General features: G+C 44.3%; 1 protein-coding gene across 1 annotated transcript; it reads left to right on the top strand.

The window, feature by feature from the left end:
- Positions 1-796: 796 nt before the first annotated feature.
- Positions 797-21,277, top strand: NAA30 (N-alpha-acetyltransferase 30, NatC catalytic subunit). The gene is made up of 5 exons (XM_084270566.1): positions 797-837; positions 1,137-2,060; positions 10,088-10,211; positions 12,232-12,287; positions 20,036-21,277. Exons 2-5 carry the CDS (start codon positions 1,140-1,142, stop codon positions 20,171-20,173), a joined length of 1,239 nt encoding a protein of 412 aa, XP_084126692.1. The 5' UTR covers positions 797-837; positions 1,137-1,139; the 3' UTR covers positions 20,174-21,277.
- The last annotated feature ends 444 nt before the right edge of the window (positions 21,278-21,721 follow it).

Genomic DNA, 21,721 nt, shown 5'->3' on the forward strand with positions numbered 1-21,721 from the left:
CAGGATTTCCCTTTGAAGTCCCAACTTGTCACTGCCTTGAAAAATAAGTGTAGCAAAGGACAATGGGCAAGCCTTTAAAACAGCACTGCAAAGCTGTCCTGTGAGGAAAGGAAGGCCCCACTATTTCTCTGTATTTTGAGGGGCTCTGTAACAGAATCCTGGCATCTGAAGGACCTGCTTGTTGTTGTGTTAACTAGTAGCACGTTCTGAAAAGAGGGATTGTTTAATGTCGAACAACAGTGGGGAAACTGAGCAGAACCCGGCCGGTGCCTGTCCCCAGGCGTATTGCCGCTGGCAGCGCCCTTGTGAGCTGCGCCCTGCCCAGCCAGCTCCAGGCCTATCGAACAGAACTCAGGGCCAACACGGCCGTGAGGGTCTCTGGCGCCTGAGGACAGGCGAGGCGGCAAAACAGACGCTTGAGGGCAACGCGCCGCCGCCAGAGGCTTCAGAGGCGCCGGGACACCGGCCCAGGGCGCAGCGGGAGCCAAGGCCCGAACCTGACCCGGGACGGCCGCGACCCCCACAGCGGCCCCTGCAGCAGGTGCCCCGAGCCCCCCGTGCTGACCAGCCGGGGCGGCGGCGGCGGGACCCTTCGGGCCAAGACGCCGCATTACGGGGAGGCGGGTCCGGGCCGCAGCCTGAAAACAGCCGGACCGCGCCCCGCCCGGGCTCATGGCGGGGCCGCCCCGCCCCGCCGTCGCTAGGCCCCGCCGCCAAGGGAGGAAGTGTCGTGAGGGCTGACAGGAAACTTGGTCGCGGGTTACGGCAGCGGCGGCCGCGCTTGGCGGCCGTTGGATGAGCGGAGAGTGGGAGCCGCGGCGCTGAGGAGACGCGGGGGTGAGTGGCCGCGGCGGCGGGCGGGGAGGCCGCGTTGGCGGCGGCAGGTGGCCGCCCGGGGCCCGCAAGGGACCGGGGAGAGGCCCCGGCGGCGGCGGCGGGGGGAGCGGGACAGCAGGAAAAGGCGGCGACGGGGCGGCGAGGCGGGGCCCGGGCACCGTCTCTGCCTTTGTTCGCGCCCCCCCCCCCCCCCCCCCCCCACCCGACCGCGGCCCGTGAGGAGGCCGCCGCCCCCCCCCTCGCCCCCGTCTCGTCTGACGCCCTCCTCCTCGGTGGGTTTGTGTCGGTCTCTCCCGTAGGATATGGCCGAGGTACCGCCGGGGCCTAGCAGCGTCCTCTCCTCGCAGGGGGATACGCTCTCCCCCTTCCCCGGAGGAGGAGGAGGAGGGGGGGCTGCTTCCTCCTCCTCTTCCACCTCCTCTGCTGCCGCCGCCGCCTGCACCGGGGCCCAGGACGAGGAGGCCGAAGAGGAGGAGGAAGAGGAGGGACCCGCGGGCGGACTGGAGCAGCAGCAGCGAGGAGGAGGAGGCAGCGACGGCGGCAAGGGGGGGCCGCAGCAGCACCGCCTCCACCACCACCACCATCATCCCCCGCACCACAACCACCAGCTCAACGGCCTCATCAGCCCCGAGCTGCGGCACCTGCGGGCCTCCCTCAAGAGCAAGATCCTCAGCTCGGAGGCAGGGGCGGTCCCCGAGGGGCTGGAGAACAAGCGAGCCAGCAAAACAATGGGCTCCGGACAGCAACAGTCATCGCCCCCGACCACAGCACCGTGCTCATCCTCCCTTACTAACCACCTCCCTCCCCAGGGAAGAACTGCACCCTCTCCTCCTCCTTCTCCCCCAGCAGCAGCAGCAACAGGGGACAGGAGCCAGCCTGCTGCCACTGCTACAACTGCTGCTAACACTGCAGCCCGCAATGGACTGGCAGAAGGGACTGGCTTGGAGGAGGAAGAGCAGGAGGAGGGGGATGAAGGAGGGGAGGAGGAGGAGGAGGAGGAGTCTCTGCTGCTACTCTCCAAGTCCTTAGGAGCAGCTTGCAGTTTGAAAGGCTCGGGAACGGACTCTCAGCCCGAGGAGGACCTAACGATACGATACGTCCGATACGAGTCAGAGCTGCAGATGCCCGATATCATGAGACTGATCACCAAAGATCTGTCTGAACCCTACTCCATTTACACATATAGGTATTTTATCCACAACTGGCCACAACTTTGCTTTTTGGTAAGTGCTGGAAGGGGCAAGGAGGGCAGGAGTTGGGAGTGGTTTGGGGCTGGGGAGGAGAGGATTAAAGGGTTGACATTTTTATAAATACCTCTAATAATCATTTGGTGTATAAAGACCAAGCTTTTTTGGAAGTACCTGTCTTCCTAACAAAGTCCTCCTGTGACCTGTGCTTGTATAGGTAGAGCATATGCCTGAAGCTCCTGTGTTTGTTAATACATGTCTGGAGTGGTGGGGAAAGGTTTTGAGCACAGGGCCAGCATCCAGGAATTCCAGGCTTCTAATCTTGGTTCTGACATTGACTCTTGCGACCTTTGGTAGCTCATTTTATCATCCAGCCTCAGTTCCTGGGCTTGGATTTAAAAAAGAAAGTACTTAGCCCACTAGTGTCTTACGAGTGCTGAGTAATTCTTGCACAATGGCTTTGAAACAGACTTCAGCATCGCTAGGAGAGAAACATGGAGTGCTATGTGGAGAGACAAGTACAACTGTTTTGCTCCTTACAGGTGTGGTAGTGTCCTCAGCGTGCCAAATTTGCCCTACTAACGATGTATTTGGCTTTATAATCTTCCTCCTGTGCTACTGAAAAGATTGATTTGGCTGTCACCCTGTCTTTCTAAATGTTTAGCATTTCTTAGGGAAGAACTTGTGCCTTGGTTGAAAAAAGTGTGCTTTCAGAATGCTAATCTGTCCACAGGTATATGCAACTGAGTGTAACCTGGCCTGAGGAGTGTAAGTGCATAGTGGGAGCTTAGCTGTGCTTGATTTACTCATAGGGAAACTTGTGCCTGCAAAAGAGAATGTTTATAGGAGTTTATGATGCTTTCTTGCTAAGGTAAATGATGAATCTTCCCTCTCTTGATGTTTTAATCAAAGCTGGACACCTCTCTGGAAGGTGGGATTTAGCCAGAGCCAAGACACCCTTCAATTTGGGAGTAGCTCTGTAAAATTTTACTAGGATGTGAGTACAGGAGGTGAAGCTAATGGAATCCATCTGGCCTTAAACTTCTGAATGTTCTTCATTTAAGGTCTGGTATAATTTATAGGGGGATTTATATGATTTATAGGAGGATTTTCAGAACTGTGCCTCTTAAAAATCCCTGAAGAGGGAATACAGTAGGATTATAGGAGGTTAAGCAAAGCATTACCTTCTGGAACAAAATAGAAATATAAAAATATTTGAAAACACTGTTAAATGCAAAAGCCACGTTTGCTGTTAGGAGGGTGCTGATCAGAGCACAACAGCATTTCTCAAGCACTGAGCTGTGAGGCTGCTTTACCTCATACTGAGAAGAGATGCCTGTGAACTACAAATGTCCATGCTTTCAGCATCAAGTGTGTCACTGGCAGTGCCAGAGCCACGTCTGACACTGTTAGATCACAGTGCATTTGTTGAGGCTTTAAATCTTTTCCTTTTTCCTTTGGTCAGGGTGTAACTTGAGAGTTTCATTAGGAAAAGAGCAGTGGCAAGTTGTTTAACACCAAAATAGCTGGTTTCTAATAGTTATTTCTAACAATTGCATTCAAAGAATAAGATGATATTCAAGGAAAAGAAAGTGTCTTAAGCTTATTTTATAGCTACAGCTTCTTTTTTTATAAACAGCCTTGAAGAACCAACGAAACTGAACTTGAACTCTGTGTATTTGCCTTTTTTTTTTGAAGGGTAGAACATGTAAAGTACATAAAACTGTAGAGAAGAGTGTGGCTATGAGTGTCTGAAGTCAGCAGATTGCTATCTGCTTCATAATTTGAAGCTCTTGCAGTATGTTGAGTCAAATTTGATGAGCTTTGTTGTGATTGCTTTTAGTATTTTTAAGGTTTGGTTTTTTCAGAGGTTGTCTTGAAGACTTTCTGTTCCATAAAATGTAATTTGTTCCTGCAGCTAATGGATTCCTGAACTGCTTCTATCTAATAAGTCTCTTTAAAATATTTATCTTCAGCTAGGAACTGCATATTCCAATTAGCAGGAACAGTGTCAGGATGGTGGACAGGAGCACAGTGCCTGATCTCACAGGATCATTTGTCATTAGTGCTCTGTGGTTTCACACCCTTCTGGTTTCAGGTTTTGGCTTGGGTTTGATTGCTCTTTGGGAAAGGGGTTAGACTGAACTTTGATTGTATTTGAAAAAAAACCTGTTCAGATGGGAGTTCAGTGAATTCCCGTCCTGAATTTCACCACCAACACCATTTTCATTTAAATCCTCCAGTGCCTGGTCCCCTGTCTGCCTTGCACTGTCCTGGGCTCCTTTCCCTCTCTCAGTATGTGAGGGGAAAGTAGTAACACTATTGTAACTTGAAGGTGGGATGTTTATTTCCCATAGATGATCAGAAATTGTCCCTTGCTGATACTCAGTAAAGTGTCTTGCTGTCTGTTTTGGATACCTGATGACGCAGAGCTGTTTTCTGGGGGCTTTATTAATACTGATCCTGTTGGTGATGGTTTCCTGGGTGTGGAACTTGCTCTGGTTTGGCTTGGCCTTCCCAAGGTGCACTGTTGCTCTACCAGCTAGTGCATCCTTTCTGTTCAGCCACCTTTTGCTTGTGCAGCCTCCCTGCCCCTCTGATTTGGGAACCCAAGATCTCTACCACCACCACATACGTGAAGTGTGTGTGTTGTAGAATTGAGTTTCTCTTGGTTGGGGGCTCCAAACATACACACAGTAGGATGTCCTGAAGGGAGCAGAGAAACAGGAGGGGAATCAGCTTTTTAAAAGGACAGACAATGGCAGGACAAGGGCGATGGAGTGAAGCTAAAGCAGGGAAGGGGGAGATGAGATATTAGGGGGAAGTTTTTTACAGAGAGAGTGGTGAGGGGCTGGAAGGGGCTGCCCAGAGAGGGGGTGGGTGCCCCGTCTCTGGGGGTGTTCAAGGCAGGTTGGCTGGGGCCCTGGGCAACCTTGTGTAGCTGCAGGCCTGGAGGTTGGTGTCCCTGCCTGTTGCAGGGGGTTGGAGCTCTGGGATCCTTGGGGTCCCTCCCAGCCCAGCCCAGGCTGGGATTCTGTGTCGCAGGTGCTGGTGTTGGTGCTAGAGAAGAGTGGAGAATGTGCAGCTGGAGGGAAGACAGGACCAATTCTAATTAGTCACTGCAGTGGTTTTACTGTATCAAACCACTTCCTAAACAAACATTAAAAAAAGTTCATACTCCACTCTAAAGGGACTTGCAGAGACCAGGAATCCTCAGAGCCTCCTCATTTCAACATCCCATTCATCTGTGTAGCCACCTTCCTGACTTCAGGGGTAACAGGTTGGGAATGTTTGACAATCAGTCCTGATGTGTTACACTGCAGCATGGTGTGGGTGAGCTGTGGCAAGGTAATAACCTTCTCCTCCTCCATAAACTGCAACTGTCTGCTTAAACTCAGGCCTCACCTGTCTTTGTGAGAGCAGGTTGGCACTGCGAGCTAGGTGTGGATGCCCTGTGAAGTGCCTGGTTTTTATTTACTCCCAGGAGCTCTGTCAGCCCAGTTTCTCTTCAAACTACCTATGATAACCACTCCTGCATCAAAAAAATGACAGAAGAAAGTGATATATTTTGTCTTGCATGAAGCATTTTTAAAGCATCACGACAGTGTTGCCCCCATATGGATTGTAAATTCATTTTCAAAGTTGTAGCTTACTTTTAAAGTGTTTACATGGCTTCTAGTCTTAGCAGTGTTAAAGTTCTAAACCTTCCATTTAGAACTGATACATTAAATATTTCAGAAAATTGTTTTCCAAATACTTTAGCGTGGGAGAGGTGAGCTTAGGAAACCTTGCTCTCTGCCAAAGTTTGGATAAGACAGGATGTAATAAAAGCAGGCTTCTGGCTGAGTGTTGTAACCTCTCCTGTAATTCACAATACTGCACCATTCAGCTGCCTTTTAAGAAAAATCTGGAAAATCTGTTGCTTTTATTGGGTTCTTAACTTTGCCACTAGCTATGGCAGCATTTATAATTTAAACTTTCACAAGTTTAAAAATAACCTATTAATTCTGTGTAAGTGGTTTTAGATGTGTTGTAAATCCGAAATGACTGCAGTTAAGATCTTGTTTTATACTAATGGCTTGCTTTTTCATTTTTTTAATTGGATTTTATTCATGAGTCTGAGCACACCTCATGTTGAAATTAAGGCTGGTAAGACATCGTCCCTGTTTTTTCTGTTGTGGAAAACTTGGGACGTAAAAGAAGAACCAGAAAAGTTAGTGAAGTGTCTGGGAAGCCTTCCTAGCCTCGTGGCAGACGGAGAAAGAAATTCCATTAGTACCCAGTCCCAATTTGCAAACTCCCTGTGCTGCAGTTTCCTCTTAGGAATGATTGTGGGGTTAGATACAAGCTCACTGTGCTGCTTCTCACTGCCAGGCTTGTGAAAACCTCAGTCCTTGCAGCATCTGAGTAGGAACAGCAGATAGTGAGTGTAGTTACTCCTGCCCAGGAGGGAATTACTCGTGTCCAGTTTCACAGAGTGGGAACAGAGCGACTCAGTGATTTCCCAGCATTGTAAAGACTGCCAGGCTTCAGGTTAAAACCATTAGCCTAAACCTACACTCTGATGGCCTGCAGTAACATGATCGCTGCATGTAAGCCACAGGAGTCCTGCAGAGCTGTTCCTGTGACACTTGGGGATGGGTTTTTGGCACGTGTGTGGCAGGGAAGCTGTACTGCAGTAACCCAGGTTCTGCTGCATTCGAATCGTGAGATGCTTCTCTTTCAGGGGCTGGCTGGTTGTTGCAGACTCCTGTAAATGGGAACAAATATCACAGAACCTGGGTGGGAGAGAGATGCTCAGACTGTGGCTGGCAGATATAATGCCATCTTTGCTCATTAAATTACTGCCAACTGTTTAATTTTGTGGAAAGTAATGTTTTTGCTGATTTACAGACGTTTCTGTGCTACCTCTTCTAGTAAGACATGGTCACAAATTAGAAGATACCAAATGTTTTAACATTTAAACTTATTCATAAGAACAAAGTTGATGCAAATACTGGATTTGAATTCATGTATGTTAATCCTGCATATGACTTACGATTGAAGTAAATCTTGTAGTACTCTGGGGTTTTTAATGCCTAATAGTAACTCTGTCTGAATTCTGTTTGTAGAAACTGGTATGTTTGGAAGTATTCTCTTACACCTGACAAGAAAATTTGGCCCATGATTGTCTTGATTCATAAATGGTGTTGTGTGGGAACTACTTTTCATCTCTCCTCCCTGCTCTCCCTAGTCCAGTCTTTTGGGTTTGTTATTATTCACACAGTTTAACCTTCTCCAGAGAGTTAAGTTACAAATTCTACACCACATTTTGGATTCTTTTCCAGGTGTAGGTTGGGTGGGAAGGAAGGAGAAAGGAGAGGGGGGAAAAAAAAACAACCCACCCTCAAATTGAGTTGGAAATAATACAGTAAGTGGAGTTGACTGGCACTTGCCAGCCTAGAGACAGAGAAATAGATTTCAGTGTTTGGGGAACCTGTAGCAAAGTAACTTCACTCAGCTCTGTGGCAACAGTGCTAAAGCCATCGGGTCCCTCCTCTGATCACTGAAACCAAATTCCTTCCTGTGCATTGAGCTTTTAAACACACGATTCCTGAGCTTAGCTTTTCCTGAAAAGTGCCCTAAACAAGAAGGAGCCTGGATATTTGATGTCTGGCATGTCACTGCTCTTGAAAACCTGCAGTTCTCCACAGGATAGTTACCATCAACAGTTTGCACGTGTTCACTTCAGGGCAGAGCAGAGCCACAACGTGCTCCTTTGCGTTGTGCTTCTTTCCTTCAGTGAGGTGTAAGATTACATCTAGGTACCCTGCATAATTATAGCAGTGTTATGAGCAGTCTGTCTGATGATGGTCTTTATTTAACTCCCAGGTTTTCTCAGGTCTGAGCTGAGCTACAGAACTTGCCTTGAGCTGGCGCTTTGCATACGCAGCATTAGGACAAGTACAGCTTTTCTCTGGAATAAACTGGGGTTTAGAACAGATGAAAGGCTGCTTAGAGGCTGTGTCTTTCAGTCTGTTTGGACCATGCTGCAGTTTTTGCTTTAAAAACCACTTGTTTAGATTGTTCAGGGTTTCTTCATGGTTAATTTAATAATTTAGAGGGCTGGAGCACCTCCCCTATGGAGAGAGGCTGAGGGAGCTGGGCTGGTTCAGCCTGGGGAAGAAAAGGCTGTGGGGGGACCTCACTGCAGCCTCCCAGTCCCTGAAGGGAGCAGAGGAACAGGAGGGGAATGGGCTTGTTAAAAGGGTAGATAATGGCAGGACAAGGGGGATGGATTAAAGCAAAAGGTTTAGATTAGATATTAGGGGGAAGCTCTTTACAGAGAGAGTGGTGAGGGGCTGGAACAGGCTGCCCAGAGAGGGGGTGGGTGTCCCTGCCTGTGGCAGGGGGTTGGAGCTCTGATCCTTGGGGTCCCTTCCAACCCAGACCAGTCTATGATTTTATGATAATGCTAAAAAATGTATTTTTCTGCCAAGTAAAAACTTAGCAATAATTAAATTCACTTGATGAGCTTAAACTATATTAGAAATGGTGTTACGATCCCACTGCATCGTACAGCTCTGGAGTTGCAGCTTGTATGTTTTTGGCTGCTTCATTTCACCTTTGACAGAGCTCCTGGTTGACAGCTAACTTGGTTAATAACCACCATCCAGGTAGAGATGCTGGAAGACCTTATTCTTGGGGTGAAAAAACTGCAGGTCTGTGCCTGCAGTATGATCTGCATGGATGAATCTTCTGTCCTCAGAGTCTCAGCCTCCAAGCTGTGTACAAAAAGGTTCAGGTGGTTGGAGACTATAGACTATGTCCCTTAAACTGGGGAAGAGGGCACTGGGTTCACAGGTGGGCTGCACAGAGGCCTGGCAATACTGGCCTTTGGCAAGTCCTGTCCATCTGACGTGTCTTACTGTTGTAAATTTGGACGATCCAGAAGCGCTTGTGCCAGCACATGCTTGTGCCAATCATCTGCTGTAGTCCTGCTTTATCCTACACTCGAGCTGAGGGCTGGTTCCCCCCAGAGATACAGGTCTGTCAGAGTCTGTGGATCCACTTACACACCCATACATACAAATACCAGTTTCCTTTTCATCTCTGTCAGTCTTTCCTGAATGAATAGTAATTCGTTCTCCCCTTGGATGCCATCCTACTCTGCAGCATTATTCAGTCTTACTGCTGCAGGTTATAATGTCATTAATCTCTCATGCTGCCTAATCCTTCAGTTAACATATGACTTAGATTTCCTACACCCTTTCTAACATATTTCATGGTAAAATCTTGGTGAACACAGTGGCTGTGGAAGCAGTTTGTTGGGTGCATGGGGAGGAGTCAGATTCTTTCCTTTTGGGGTTTTTTTCTTAATATTTCAGAATAACTCCATCTCCTTGATCACACTTTTTGTGACAATGCCACTGGGATTAACTGTCAGCTTGTAGCTCTTAACAAATGAAATCTCTGAACAGTTAAAATGTGTAAAATTAACTCTGTGCTTTTTTGTTTGTTCTTGGGGAGTCATAGGACTGAAAATGACAGTTTCTAAAGATTAAACACAGCAACATTTTTCTCTGATCCATTGTGGCCTTGACATTAAAACCGGACAAAAATTAAGCATGTTATCTGCCACAGCCCTTGTTACATGGAAATTCAGATCACTATAAAGCAGGAATGGACTTACCCCCCCCCCATAGCAGTCCATGTGAAAGGGTGATTTATGCCTTAACCTGGTCTTTTTTCCCCCCCCTTTCTTTCTTTTCTTTCTATCACATGTGTTCTTGCCTGTAGACTTAATGGAAATAGTACTGTGATTCTCTCCAGGACAATTCACTGGTTGTTAATTGACTGTAACTTTATTTGAATGTAATAAAGAAATAAGAGTCCTTTAATCTTATCTAGAATTTTGGAGATGGTTTTCAAATGTGTTCAGGTTTGGGGTTGTTTGGTTTTCTTTATAGCATTATGCAAACAAATGTTGTGTGGCTGTTTCACTTCAAATGAACTGGTTTACTGCTTTGAGTGGCACTGCAGATCACCAACTGAGAATGCATACGTGTATGTTTGTCTTTAAGGCCATGGTAGGTGAGGAGTGTGTAGGTGCCATCGTCTGCAAGCTGGATATGCACAAAAAGATGTTCCGCAGAGGTTATATAGCCATGTTAGCAGTGGATTCCAAATACAGAAGAAAAGGAATTGGTAAGAATAGCCTTTTTTGTTGTTTCTTACTTAAATCCTATAGTTGGGCTAACTGTAGCTGTCATAAAGGTTTAAGCAGAACTGTCTGTCCATCCCCCCACCTTAGTCAACCACACGAGTTCCCCAGGGGTTTTATTTTGTTAAAATAACCTGAAATGCCCCATGAGATTTACACCTGGGATACAGTAAAGCTAAAAAGGAAGGCAGGCAGCAGCCCCTTTCCTCTGCCTGTTACCACTGTCAAGTGGGAATTGCTTTGCCTTTTTCTGTGTGCCCTCATCACTGTGTTTCTGTTGTGTTCAATCTTTTTTCAGTGAACTTAGCCCCTGGCTTTCCCATATCAATTATGCATATATTGCCTGTTGGGGAGAATGTATGTAGCTTGTTGTATTAATAAGTGAATAAAAAGAGTAATGTGTTGCTACTTGAATGAGTGAAATGGAGATCTGTTTTGTTCAGCTATTACATGGTAAAAGAAATCACTCTTGACAGGGAGTTTGCCCTCCCTCATTAATCAGTTTTGCCCTGATGAAGGGATTTTCATTCTAACACCAGTTATTCTAGTTGGCTTAATTAAAGATCTCTTCTTACAGAACTTAATTTTTTTTTGGTGTTGGTTATTGTGACCTTAGTTTTGGTAACATTTTAAACTGAGAACACAGACATCATCTTTAAAGGCTAGAAATGTGCTTCACCTCTCCTGCACGCTGAACAGCCCCTACTTTTGTGATTAAACACTGACAATTACTGGCAGTGGGAAAGCAGGGTGTTACATGGCAGAATGGCACCATTGTGTTTGTTCCCCTCTTCAGGTGGGGAGGGAAAGGCAATTCTAAAAAACTTGAAGCACCATGTAGTATTGTAACTATTGAAGCATGTGCAGATTTCCCCCTCCTCAGTGCAATTCCCAAGCCATTGTTGGTTTCTGTAGTGGAGCAGAGGGAGGAAGATACTGAGCAGTCACTGTCTCTCCTTTCCTTTTAGCTGAGTCATGAAGGAGCCTGACATAATTTAATTGCAGGGGCTTGGATTCATAACTAAATAAGAACTAATGCTGCTGTTATGAAGATCTCTGCAAAATTTTTCCCTTGCTTTAGTCAGTTCATTACTTTACAATTATATAAATAGAATTTACATTTAAAGCCTTGCTTGCTTTAGTATTATGTATGTTGGGGTGTTTCCTACGTTTGCCACCTTGCTGTTTCTCAAAGTGTGCTGTTAATCTGAAGACTTGTTTCTTATGTAGTAGAGTTTTTGTCATGTGTTCACTGAAAAAAAAATAACCTTAATTTATTAAAGTTTTGAGACTACTTTAAAACATTCTCTAGATTCCTTGGGGTTTTTTTTCCTTTTCCTTAGCCTTCTTATGGAAGTGAGATTTATGCAATTTCATTGCACAGCACTTTTTTCCACTAATAACTTTGAAATCAACTTTCAATTTCACCCCAATTCTACAGACAGGTAGGGATATTACATTTGTAGAACTGTTGTGAAATAGATGAACAATAATGATAAAGAAATTAATTAATTGGCTGAGGGGAAGGGATGGGCTTCCACCATATTAGGTACTAGCAAATCCAAATGGGACTGAGCCACAAGAAAAGTGGTTTCCTAAGTTCTGTAGCTAATGGAAGTATTTGTTTTAGTAAGAGGAAATTCCCTTGGAAGATGAATGTCCTTCAAGTATGTGCCAGCAGATTTTGACTTTAAATGCAACAAAAAGGAATGAATCACATCTTGGAAGGCTGTATATATATATATAAACACTATGTTAAACATAGAAGCCTGTTTCTAATATCCTTGTGGTAGAAGAATCTTGCACTCAAGCTGAGTCTCTGGACAACTTTGAAGATTATTGTTTAAATTTGAGACTACAACTTGACTGCATCTTCTTGTTCCTTTTTTTTCCCCCTCCCTGCTTTCCCCAGGTGTCATATCATGTAGGTAGCACACATTAGTCCTATATAAACCAGCATCTTTTGCATTGCAACTCTGACACTTACTGAAATCTATATTTCAGGTACAAACTTGGTTAAGAAAGCTATTTATGCTATGGTTGAAGGAGATTGTGATGAGGTAAGATTTTATAATCACAAACTTTCATATTGTAAATGGCTTGCATTCTCCTATTGTGGGTTCATTTCACAGGTTTTTCTTCTACAGGATTTTTCTTTATTTAGGTGGGGGAGTGGGTTGGTAAGAAGCTATTCCTTTTATAATAAAAGGAAAAATAACCTCAGGAAATGATATGGCACAAATAGGAGAAGGGTTTTCTACATCTGTGCTTTAATTCAGTGTTTCAGGTTGTGTTTTACTTTGGGAAGCTGCCCCAGCCTGTGGTCACAGGCACCTTTTTCCTCCAAAGGCTCTAGTTTTAGGTGCTGCTGAGCAGTGTAGCTTGTACCTTGTGTGTCATACTTCCAGAATGCAGGAAGAGCCTGGAACAGTACGTGCTGTGGTGTTGCAGGCTGTCAGGCTATTCTGACAGCACAGAACTGTGTGGCATAGCACTAACTCAGCTCCTGTGGTTTAGCATGTCACTGAAAACTTGGAAGGAAAGTGACTTGAATCACTGTCAAAGTTTCTCTAGTCTGTATGTTATTAGGCTTTCCTTTTACCAGATTCCACTCCATTCTCTTTGAGTTTGGTGGGTGTTTATATAAAGCAACTAACTACCTTTAAGTGGCATATTTAACTTGTGAGGAACTCTTCCTGCATCCACCCTCCTTAATCTGGTTATCTGTCCCTTTAACTTTCATCTCCTTGCTACAATGCAATTGTCAGCTTGTTCCTGATGGGTGAGCTGTGTCAGAGCTAATGATCCTTTGATCTCCCTGTTACCTCCTTTCAACTGCTCCCTCAATTGTCCTGCTGCTGGTGAACTTGCTTATCCAAAGCTGCCATCGTTGTCACGGGACTTGTGGCACGTTCTCTGTTTGTTTTCCTTGCCGCTGGTGTGGTGGCTCTTGCAGCATCCCTGCATGTCTTTGGACTTCATGCATTGCTGGAGATATTTATTCTTCCCTTCAGATTCCTTTGTACTGGTTTGATTTCCCCCCACCCCCTATCATTTCTGTTGTTCTCAGGCAGTGTAATGCAACCCAGTATTTCTGTTGTTCTTTAAGTTTGCTTTGATTTGTTGCTTCCATCATCACACATAATATGCTTTGCTCTGATCTGTTTTGCCTCTTGCTACACCAAGCTAATAAATAAAAGTTGTGTTTGTTTTTCATGTGGCTTTCCACTGTGATCTTGAATTCTCTTGCTGCTGTTAGACTATTGAGGATTTTAAAACCAGTGAACTTGAGGAATGGTATCACACAGCTCATGGGGCAGGCAGAGAATTGAGATGCAGGAAAGTGAATTGCCTGCTGTTGTTAGTCACTAGTAGGACTGGCTGTGTCTACTCCAGCTCCCAGTGTTGCAGTAATTACCATATGATTTCTGAATGTGTGTGTACAACTTCTCCTGTGATTTCATTTCTAAATTGGGCTGTCTAACAGGTACACACATAACGATCTCTCCTGTGTCTGTGGTTTTTTCCTACCGCTGCAGTATCAGTCCAGGAGTCTTTACTGGGGCTCTCTTTATCTTTACAAAAATGAGATCAATGTGATAAAGATTGCAGGCTGGTCTGCAGTGTGGCCTCATTAAAACTTGGTCATGGGTGTTCAGCTGTGGTGCTGTGTAGGTGCTTTGTACCACCTGCACAGGGCATCTCCAGGGACGGTTCCTGTCCCTCTCCAACCCAAGGCACTGCAACAAAACCTCCTGAAAGCCTGTGCTGGATGGGTGCAGCCATGTTTCAGTTCCAGTTTGGAAACTGTGACTGTGTTTGTGGGATGATGATTCTGAACTACTTATGCCCTGCTCCCTGGGGGCTTTTGGCATCAGCTGAGTCTTGTCCTGGCACCGAGTTTGGAAATGGGAGCTCATGCTTGCACTACACAGAGTGCAAGAGTCTGATTCTGACTTCCCACACTGGTCATTCACACTGATTTGATAGATTTGTTTTTCTTCTGTAGCTTATCTGCAGCAAATAACTGATGTTTTCATGTTTTCTGCTTTGCCACCAAGTGTAGGCTTCTTGCAGATACACATAGGACAAAATAATGATGCTGGTTACTTAGTGAGTGGGGGGCTGCCTGGTTTTTAGTCATGAACAGAAACTTAAAAATCCAACTAGCCACCCATTAAAAGCTCTGTCCAACAGAGCCAAGACACTTGTCCTCACCAATTTTGACAACAGTTGTTGGGGGAACAGTTTCTGGCTGCCTGATTGATTGATTGATGCCTAGAGCTGACCAAACATGAAGTAGTGTATCACTGTAATTTGTCTTTGTGAGTTGTGTAAATAGTTTAATCATCTCTGCTGCTCCTAAGAGATTTTTCTACATCCCCTAAGACAATCAGATGCATGATGAAAATTAAAAGATGCTGCTACTTGGTATAAGATGAACTGGAATAAAAAACCCATGCTATTTTCTGAAACTTGCTTGGAATAGGATTAGCAATGTGAATGCACAGCTGTGGGTGTCATGAAAAATTTCCAAAGGCTGCTTGGAAACTCTTCCCTTCAATCTAATTATGGAATAGATGCAGTAAATATACTTAATTGTAATAACTGGTGGCATATAAGCTGGTGCATGCTCCGTTGAGTGTATTTGCTTTTCAGAGTTTGGATTTTTTGAGGTGTCAACATGGAGCCCTGAAAAATAAGGGATTTATACAACACCATAGGTGAAAACCTTGCAAAGCCACTAATATGCTGGCATTTCAAAGTATATTGCAATATATCAGTGATTAAGGACAGGTTTGGGGCTTAGGTTTTTTCTGTCCCTGTAAGCTAATTTAGTGGGGGAAAACTAAGCCAGGCCTGTGCAACAGGTGATCTGCAGGGCAAGCTTCTGTGGTCAGCCAGCTGCCTAAAAGGTAGCTTATGCTGTGCCTCAAAGTTGAGAGGCACTGTCCTTCCAGCCAGGGGTTGTTTCCTGGCTTGAGGAAGCTGTGGGGTAAGTGAAGAAGTGAGTTGGCTGGGATGGAATCTCTGTGGAGGGAGGAGATGGCCATGGAGCTGGCCATGGCCTGTATTAGAATAGGCAAGAGGGAAGTGACCTGATGCTGGGACTGAGTGGCTGAACTAGAAAGAACCTTGAGGCCTGGAGAAGGTAATCAACAGCATGCTGGGAGCTGGAGAGTCTGGATATAGCACTACAAAACTTGAGGGGTCCTTGTTTTGTTTATGGGTTTTTTTGGTAGTGGTTTTTTTCTGTTGTGGGTTTTTGGGTTGATTTTTTTTAACCTTGGTGACTTCCTCAGGCATTTGATGTTAATGAATTCTAATATTTGGGGTAGTGAACTGAAGGTTTTCAAGATGTAATGCCTGAGTTTCCAACAGGTCACAGTGACTTAGAATAACTGTGGGCTAGGTGCATAGAAAATGTGAGCTATGGAAATAAATCAGGTGAAGTTGAATAGTTTTGAAGGCATTATTCTTCCAGTGTAAAAAGGCAAGCATGTGCTCACTTCAGCAAGTTTGGCATCTGGCTGCTTTTTGTGTTATTTGCTTAGTTTTTACTGACAAGCAGTTTTTGGAAACTTTACTGCTTGGGACCTTCATGTGGAACTGTTACATCCCTTAATCACAATCAGAAAGGAGGAGTTGTTCATTTATACATGGATTTTTCCATCTGTAACAAATGACTGGAAGTAATCTGCATACCAATCATTCAGTCTGTGTTACTGAAATAATGTACTGTGCAAGTGGTAACTAATCAGAATAAGACTCTGATAGGTGGGACTCTTGAGGGCTTGGGGGTTTTATTAAGACACATAGAATGTGAAAAGGAATTGCAGCTTCTTGTGAGAATTGCCATTGAAAGTTTAGAGTGATTTAAAGTGGGTTTTTTTCACCACACCAGTAGGTGTGTCACTTCAATTCAGTACTGTGCTTACAGAAAAATATACATTTAACTTTTACAATCCTATTTGGCATGATCAAGCTATTGGCATCTTCACTTTTTCTTAATCAACAAACCATCAGAGGTATTGAATGTTTAATTTTGGGTGCTACCTTAAAAGTTAAGGGTGTTAAACTGATTAAGGATACTGGACAAACACCCATAACTTGAGTATGACAATATGCCAGACAGGTAAGAGTAATAACCTCTTCTGTGAGTGCTGAGAGTACTTTCTTCCTCTTATTTGATGTAGCTGCATTCACTCAATTACTCTGTTTCTAAACTTGAGTGCATTCAGCTTTTGAATTCCATTTTTCTTCAGTTGAGGAATAAATATTGGGTATGAAAACGTAATAACAAGAAACATTGCACTCTACTTTCACTAGCAAAGATTTCTTACTTCTAAACACAGCTAAAATGAGACCAGCTACAATGTTAGGTTTATGAAATTTAAGGAATCAGAGAAAGTAACAGCCTTCAGAAAGTTGCAGCTTGTGTAGAAAATGATGTTAAATCAAATCAGACCTTTGCTGGTCTCCAGGGGAGAGTGTGATTGTGTTATTAGAGGATTTAACAGGCACATGTGTGTGACAAAATAGACCCGATGGGACCAGAAATAAATGTGTAATGATTTAGGGTTTGGGGCTTGATTGACAGGAAGAGGTGAATCCTTCACAAAATGAAGCTAATGAAGTTTGGATAAAACATGGCTGTGTTGCCTTTTTAGAGAATAAAAACATGTCTGTGGCCCTTTGAGATCAACAAAGCCCTTTGAGACCAGGGAGTTCTTTTTCCATTGTGCTGAGTCTTCCTTAGAAATACCAGAGCCAATGGTTTGCATTTGCTTTCAAGATGAGCATTCACTCCAGTAGTGGGATTCCAAAGAACCTGAATTTCAACATTTAACCACTCCCTTGCAGTTCAGTCCTCTGCAGTGGTGGAAGTCGTTTAGCATCACAAGGTGTGTGAGCCTTCAGTTGGATACAGATGTGTTGTACCACTCTGCCAGCTTACTGAACTTTTACAAGAGGGAATGGCTGTTGCAGCTGGAGTTCAACAATAGTCTCCTGCACTGTGGATTTATGTGGGTCAGGTTTCCTCTTTGGGGTAATGCTTTGTTTTAATGTGAACCAAGCAGCTGCACAAGGTGCATAATTGTGTAGAAAACAGCACTCTTCAGGTATGCTGTTGTGCTGCTGTAATTTGGACTAGATACCCATTTTAATAGATGAAGGATGTTAAGAAGAATTGATCGAGTCCCAAGACTTGATAGTGATATTCTGTGAAGTGCCAGCAAGAGAACTTCAGTCTCCAAATCTTGCCTGAGGACTGGGAATTGAATTAGCTTGCTTCAAGCATGCAGGTACAACAGATTGTCCTGCTGTGACTTAAGAACTCTGACTATTAATATTTTAATGTGTGACTCAGTCCCTTTTTGGAAAATGAGCTACTTTTAGGTCTTATTTTCCCCTGGTGTATCCTGTTCAGGGGGTTGTTAGCTCCAGATTTGCTATTTATTTAAACATTCTTAGGCTGAGAAGCTGTGGGGAGAATTATCCATTGGAATGTGCTCAGAATGGCTTGAAACTTGAGTTTACATTGAAAGGACATTAACATCTCATTGAAGGTGACCAGTCTAACTGCTGGCTGCCTCCCTCTTCTACATGGGCTCAGCTGCTACTCAGACTGCAGAAAAGAAACCTGATGGAGAGGAAAAGGAAAGGTTTGCTTGCTACCAGCTTGCTTTGTGAAGCAGCTCAGCAACAAGCCAGGTGAGCTGGTGGAAAGGTGGGAGAGTGGAAACACAAGTCTAAAGGCAGCAGGGCCACAGAATCTATCAAGTGGAGTCTGTTAAACTGCTCTGCAAATACAGACTAATATTTTGCTCCTAGTTTTGGGTGAGTTGGGGATGCTAATGAGTTTTCCTGCTTTTTCTTGAAGGGGAAGGGAGTCCTGAGTTTTGAACTGGGGTCAATGGCTTTTTTTGGGACTGAGGGAGTTGTATGTATGTAGTTCTACATAGAGTAACATCAGATGCTGGTTTAGAAATAGCTGTTAGTGGACTTAAAAGCATCCATGATCATGGACTTAAAAGCATCCATGATCAGTTGTTTGCAGCAGAAATTGCTCAAGCTGTATTTTCATGTATGGTCTTTCTTCAGCTCTTGTTTAACATACAAATGTACATTGTCATGGGACATAGCTTATTACTTCAGCCTGTGTTCTTGCACAACATGATCTGTCCTTAGTAGCAGAATCCTTAAATAATTGGGTTGGACAACAGTAAAGAGGCAAAACGAGTTTTTATTACTTGGAGTTGGTACACAGCTTGAGAGCTACAGGAGAGCTCTGCTCAGTGTGCTTGCAGGAAAGAGGGGAGGGCAATTCAGAGGGACATACTTTCAGAAGCTGTGTTTGAACTTCTTGTGAACACCAGTGTAGATTTTTTGCTTGTACTTGAGACTTTTGGGAAAACTTTGATGGGAAGATAAAGGATGGGAAGTTCAACATGACCCAGCAACATGAGTTTGCAGCCTGGATGCCACCTGTGTCCTGGTTTGCATCAAAAGCAGTGTGACCAGCAGGTTGAGGGAGGTGGTTTTGCACCTCTCCTTTGGGGAGAACCCCCTGCAGTGCTGCATCCAGCTCTGAGGTCCCCAAGACAAGACAGACCTGCAGCAAGTCCAGAGGAGGCCACAGAGATGATGTGGGGGCTGGAGCACCTCTGTTCTGGAGCCAGGCTGAAAGAGTTGAGATTGCTCAGCTTAGAGAAGAGAAGGCTCAGGAGAACTTAGAGCAGCTTCTGGTCCTTAAAGGGTAGGCTCCAGGAAAGTCAGAGAGGGGCTGGAGGCAAGGGCCTGGAGGGCCAAGCCCAGGGGAATGGCCTTCAGCTGCAGGAGAGCAGCTGGAGAGGGGCTGGGAGGCAGAAATCCTTCCCAGGGAGGGGGGAGGCCCTGGCACAGGGTGCCCAGAGAAGCTGTGGCTGCCCCTGGATCCCTGGCCGTATTTAAGACCAGGTTGGATGGGGCTTTGGGCACACAGGGCTAGGGGAGGGTTTCCCTGCCAATGGCAGGGGGTAGCACTGGGGGGGCTTTAAGGTCCATTCCAACCTAAACCTGTCTGTGAGCCTGTGATTTTGAGTCTTAAATTGTACTGTGTTTACATTTGAGTTTGGTCTGAGCAATGTATGGCAGATCTTCCTGCAACTGGGATCTCACCACACAGGGGCAAAAAGATGGAAATAGCTGTTTTATTCCTCCTGTGAGCACTTTGAGTTTGGGATAGCTGAATATCAAGCACCAAGGTTCATTGCAAACATCAGGTCTGACAGTCTTGATGTGTGTATCCAGGTCTAAATCCATTGAGTTAGAGGTCAAAGATATTACATGACTAAGCAGAACTTCATGTGCCAAGTTCTTGTGACATGTAAACGTTCAGTTGCTCATGCAAAATTCAAAGTATGGTTTGGGCCTTGGCCAGTTTGGGTTGGTTTTTAGGGGGGCAGGGTGTTGGGAGGTGGGGATGGGGTGTTGGGAGGTGGGGATGGGGTGTTGGTTGGGGTTTGTTTCATCCTAGCTCTTGGGTATTGGGTTGAAATACCATGTGCAGCATTGAAGTCACACCTTGACATGAATGAAACTTGATTCCATTGACAACTGTTGATTAACTGCTCGTTGTATGTGGTGTTTTGGTTTTGTTGGGTCTTTTTGAAAGTGGGAGTGGTGGGGGTGTCACTGGAATGTGTGACAGAGCATTGATGCCAGTCATTGCCACCCAGTGTACCTTTAGATAACAACCTGCAAACTGCCACATAATCCCAACTGCTCTCTAATACCATGTGCTCTTTCTCTTCTTTCCTTAAAGGTGGTATTGGAAACAGAAATCACCAATAAGTCTGCTTTGAAACTTTATGAAAACCTGGGTTTTGTGCGAGACAAGAGGCTGTTCAGATACTATTTAAACGGAGTTGATGCACTGCGTCTTAAACTGTGGCTGCGTTAAGAGAAACCATCCCATCCAGCAACTGACATCCCAGCAGCGCAGAGTCGTCCTTTGCATGCAATGCAATTTGTACAAAATTGCTTTGCAAGGTGGACTTAGTAATTTCCAAGCAGCTCTTAACCTGTCAGTGTCTCATTCTGGGTGTCGCACATGTTTGTTGCACTTTGGCATGGCGCATTTGTTCCGAATCCAAACCCATCGTTTCCAACTCCCCAGTTCTTTTGGTACCAGCAAGATGTGCCAGTTGATAGCCAAGATAATGTTCATTCATTTGCAAGTCTACTGACTGTATTACGTACACAAGTGAACGTTTTACCAGAGAACCTGGATGTGGAAGGCCACTTTTGGTTCCAGAACAGAAAAACAAAAAGCCAATGTAGATTGTAAAATTCTATAAGTATACTAACATTTCATACAAAAAAAATTGCCATAGTTTTCTGGAAAAAGGCTTCAATTTTAGGTTTTATTTTTCAATATTGAATTTTTCCATTCTTAAATATTGGTACCTCAGTGATTAGTGAATGAAAAAATGTATTGTAGGGTGGGGTGTGTGTTACAATGAGTAACAGTAACAATTGAATTGCGTCTGCCAGTGCCTGTATAGATAAGTATATTTGTCTTCACCTCTAAGTTTGGAGTGCATGCTTTTATTCTTTTACTTTCTTCAATTGTCTTTGCAAGAAAATTTCTGCTTTTAATTTAAATTCTGGATTTGATAATAAATTATTTCAGATTTTTATAATTTGGATACTTCTCCCAAACAAGGGTTTGGAAGGCCCTTCTTTTCTTATAGCAAGGAGTGTAAGCTATTTTGAAAACCTTGAGTAGCTGCTGAAAGAGAACCTGATGTCACCAGTAAATCTCTGCTGGTTTTGGATGCACTTTTTTTTTTCATTAAAAAGAGTGAGGGACTTTTAAAAAGAAGATATAGAAAATTAATGTAAATTGGTATGATTTTATTTAATCAAAATTATTGCTAGGAGTTCTGAAAAAACAGCTATTTTAAGATAGTTGGAAATTTATTCTTTTATTTTTTTCAGATTCAGATCGCTTTGCTTCAGTGTTCTAAAATGCCTCAATCTTTGGTTCTTGGTCTTGGAAATAAATTTCAAGGTGTATTGTATGCATTTTTAGCTGCTCTCATTTTCTCTAAACTTACATGAGCTAAATTATTGGGGGATTTTCCCCCTCCTCTAAAATCAAAGCCGAGGGGAAGGTCTTTTCTCTCTCTCTCTCTCTCTCTTTCTTGCATTTGCTCTTGCTCTGTTTTTCTCCTCTTTTTTCTTCTCTTTTTTTAATTTTCATGTCTTTAATTGGGCTTACATAGGTTTTACCAGTACCCATCCATTTTTTCCAGTAATTACAGTGTCCAGGCTGTTGTCGTGGTTTGACCTGGCAGGCAGCTCAAACAGCCACACAGCTGTTCCCATCCTACCCAGTGGGATGGGGGAGAGAATCAAGAAGAAGGTGAGACGTGGGTTGAGATAAAGACAGTTTAACAGGACAGAAAAGGAAGAGAATAATGATAAAGTAATAAACAGAAGTGAT

The sequence above is a fragment of the Gallinula chloropus genome (genome assembly GCF_964237585.1).
Source record: "Gallinula chloropus genome assembly, chromosome: 14".
Lineage (NCBI taxonomy): Eukaryota > Metazoa > Chordata > Aves > Gruiformes > Rallidae > Gallinula > Gallinula chloropus.